At 42.8% G+C, this 3704-nt stretch overlaps 1 protein-coding gene across 1 annotated transcript in view; it reads right to left on the bottom strand.

Moving 5' to 3' along the window:
• Positions 1–3704, bottom strand: part of Ckap5 (cytoskeleton associated protein 5) — a 92202-nt gene that overhangs the window by 10523 nt on the left and 77975 nt on the right. The window contains exons 35-36 of the mRNA XM_021192754.2: positions 3211–3390; positions 2046–2233 (exon numbers count right to left, since the gene is read on the bottom strand). Coding sequence (XP_021048413.1) covers positions 2046–2233; positions 3211–3390 — 368 coding nt within the window. The remainder of the gene's footprint in view (positions 1–2045; positions 2234–3210; positions 3391–3704) is intronic.

The raw sequence follows: 3704 nt of genomic DNA, 5'->3' as shown, positions 1-3704 counted from the left end.
TACCCAAAAGATGCCCCACCATGCCACAGAGGCACGTGTTCCACTATGTTCATAGCTGCCTTATTTGTGATAGCTAGAATCTGGAAACAACCTAGATGTCCCAAGACAGAACAATGGATACAAAAAAGAAAAAAAAAAAAAAGGTTCATTTACACAATGGAATACTACTTGCTATTAAGAATGAGGACATGCTGGGGCTGGAGAGATGGCTCAGCGGTTAAGAGCACTGACTGCTCTTCCAGAGGTTCTGAGTTCAGTTCCCAGCAACCACATGGTGGCTCACAACCATCTGCAATGGGATCCAATGCCCTCTTCTGGTGTGTCTGAAGACAGCTACAATGTATTATAAATAAATCTTAAAAAAAAAAAAAAAAAAAAAAAAAAAAAGAGGAGATCTTGAGTTTTGCAGGCAAATGGATGGAACTAGAAAATATCATCATGAGTGAGATAACTCAGACCCAAAAGGATGTACATGGCATGTACTCACTAATAAGTGGATATTACCCCTCCCCCCCAAAAAGTACAGAATACCCAAGATACAGTCCACAGAACTCAAGGTCAACAAGCTGGAGTGCCCAAGTGAGGACTCCTTAGTTCCACTTGAAAGAGAGAAGAAAGCAATCACAAGTGGGGAGGGATGGAGGGAGGGACCTGGGAGGGAAAGTGGATGGGGGTGGGGGTGTCGGGGGGAGAGGAACCTGATCTAATACTGGGTGAGGGAAAAGGACTGAAGCCTTGAGGGCTAATAGAAAGAATGGAAAGAGGCAACCTCAGGAAATAGGATGTTGGGGGGACCCTCCAGAATGCACCAGAGACTTGGGAGGTGAGAGACTCTCAGGAATAAAAGGGAGGGACCTTAGATGAAATGCCCGACAGTAGGGAGAGGGAACTTATAGAGTCTACCTCCAGCAGGAAGACAGGGCATGAAATGAGGGATGGGGTCACATCTCTGACCCATAATCATTCCTGTCTGAAAGAACTACAGGGATGGAAATGGAGAGGAATCTGAGGAAAAGAAGGTCCAGCGACAGGCCCAAAGTGGGATCCAGCTCAAGGGGAGGTTCCAAGGCCTGACACTATTTACTGAGGCTCTGGAGCACTCACAAAAAGGGATCTATCATGACTGCACTCCAAAAGACCCAAGCAGCAGCTGAAAGAGTCAGATGTAGATATTTGCACTCAACCAATGGACAGAAGAAGCTGACCCCTGTTGTTGAATTAGAGAAGGCTGAAAGAAGCTGAGGAGAAGGGCAAGCCTGTAGGAGGACCAGCAGTCTCCAATTAATCTGGACCCCTCTGAGATCTCTCAAACTCTAGACCAGCAAACAGACAGCATACACCAGCTGATATAAGGCCCCCAACACACATACAGTAGAGGACTTCCATGTCTGTGTTCCTTCTGAGATGAAGCATCTAACCCTCAAGAAACTGGAGGTCCCAGGGAGTTTAGAGGTCAGGTGGGGCGTGGTGGGGTGGAGGCATCCATGTGGAGATGGGGTGGGGTGGGGAGGTATGAGATGTGGAGCAGTTGGAGGGTGGATGCGGGGCGGGGAATGGAATATGGAGTGTAAAAGATAAATTAATTTAAAAAAAGAAAAAAAAAAAGACTTTGTTATTTGAAAATTGGTAAATTTTGTTGCTGTTTTCTTTTCATGGCCATTATTAGTAGCTGAGAGACAAACGTAATGCTAGCGATATAACCAGTATATCTCACTGTCTATTCAAAAAATTCATGATATTGATTGTTACTAGTTTTAGCCTAAAATGGAGGATTCGTTTGGAGGAAAGTAATAAATCATCTTATTAGGTAAATCTGAAAGTTACAATTGACCTGGTGACTTTGATCTTCTTGCCTCCACCCGAGACGGATGCTCGAGAGTGCCACTGTGCTGGGGTTTTTACAAGTGCTGGGGAGCAAACTCAGGACTCCGAATGCTTGGCAAGCACTCTCCTGACTGAGCCACTCTCAACTCTGGCTACCTGATTTCTATGTGTAGACAAGTAAGAGACTATCCCAAGTTTTACTGAGGAGGGTATAAATATACCTGAGGATATTGGTCTGGTCTGATTTCTCCAAAACCTTCACCACCAAGAGGTTGACAGAACGAATCACCTGCTGTCCTTCCTCCAGATCTTCAATCCGAGAATCCAGCATTAAGGTGATCAGGCCGTGCATCAGGTCTTTCAGTACTCCAGTGGAGGCCTCCCGGGCCAAGCTCTCTATCTGAAAGAGCTATTCAGTGCTAACTGTGTTAGTGAGGTTAAAACTCAATATATGAGACAAAGAAGAAAAACATAGTTGGTATATTCTAGTCAATATTCAGCTATATATATTGACAAAGGTTTACTCTGTGGCCCAGCTGGCCAATACTTTAAACTTCTAAGTGCTGGGATTGCATGTTTGTACCAACATACTTGGCACAATTATATTGCATTTTTAAAACCTCAGAACTAATTGGTATGTTTCCTTTCTACTTTATTTTTGATCACCTATTATCCATGAAAAGCCAAATAGGACCTGCTTTGCCTGTAGAAGAAACTGGTAGGAAGCAGAACACTAGGAAGAACTAAGCATTCTACTTTACATCCTAACTATGGGGAGTGGAAGAAGCCCCCAATGAGTCAATTCTTGAGTAAATGTGTGCTGCTCACATGGTCTGTATCAAGGACCCTGGCCTCAGCCTTCTCTGTGTGAGACAGAGGACAGGGGCAAAGCCTTCCTTGGGGGTTCGTGCTAGTTACACAAGTGTCCTCCATAGCGCTCCAACAACCACGTTCACTGGCCTGAAAGCTAATCTCTTCAGAGACTGCTCCTATGGAGAATAAACCTATGTCCTTTATCCAGTCACATAACAAAACCCACTTCCTTGTTTATCTATATGCAACAACCCAGCCTCTCTGTTCACTTTTGTGTTGAGTTTCTGAGGTGCTGAGATTTCCCCATCCCAAAGTTCAGAGCACACGACCCCAGGCTCTCTGTGGTTTTAGCTCTGTCTACTCTCCATTCCTTCTCCACTCCAGCTGTGTTAGATGAAACACCTAACAGGCAACATTTAATGCAAAAAGTCAACAACTGGCTCCATGACTCATAGATAATTAATTCTACCAAATGGACACAGGACTCACTGGAACATCAGAATGACTCTGGCTTGAGGACCTGGGTGGGATGATAGATCTAAGAGAAACTCCAGTTCTCCAGAAATGCCTTACCGAAATCATGTTGCCAATGATACAGCTATACAACTTGATGATTTCATCCTTGTCCAACTTCTCATCTGCCATGTGTGTGCTGTAGATGAGTCTTAGCTGCATGAATGTTGCTATCAGAAACTGATCAATGTGGCCAGACATAGCTTCAGCTTTGTCTTCCTGCCTCAGGACCTCATCAATCTGATAACAAAAATTCCAAGATGTAGTTTCCAAGCTTTATGAGTGGCAGAAAGACATTATAAGACACGTTTCTATAAGAGAATTTATTAGCAAAGCACTTATTTTACCAAAAAAAAAAAATTAACTTTACAAATTATTAACTTTAGAAATTATATATATATATATATATATATATATATATAAAACAGAGCAAGATAGTATTAAACGAATTAGCTAGAGATTCTATTCTAAGAACCTTACTGTCTACTTCAGAGAATAATTTCTACGCTTGAATGTTCAATTCATTAAAAAGAATACTTTTCCTTTAGACTGTA

Source organism: Mus pahari, chromosome 3 (assembly GCF_900095145.1).
Source record: "Mus pahari chromosome 3, PAHARI_EIJ_v1.1, whole genome shotgun sequence".
Lineage (NCBI taxonomy): Eukaryota > Metazoa > Chordata > Mammalia > Rodentia > Muridae > Mus > Mus pahari.
The sequence above is the reverse complement of the archived record's forward strand: the minus strand, read 5'-3'. Positions and strand labels throughout refer to the sequence as shown.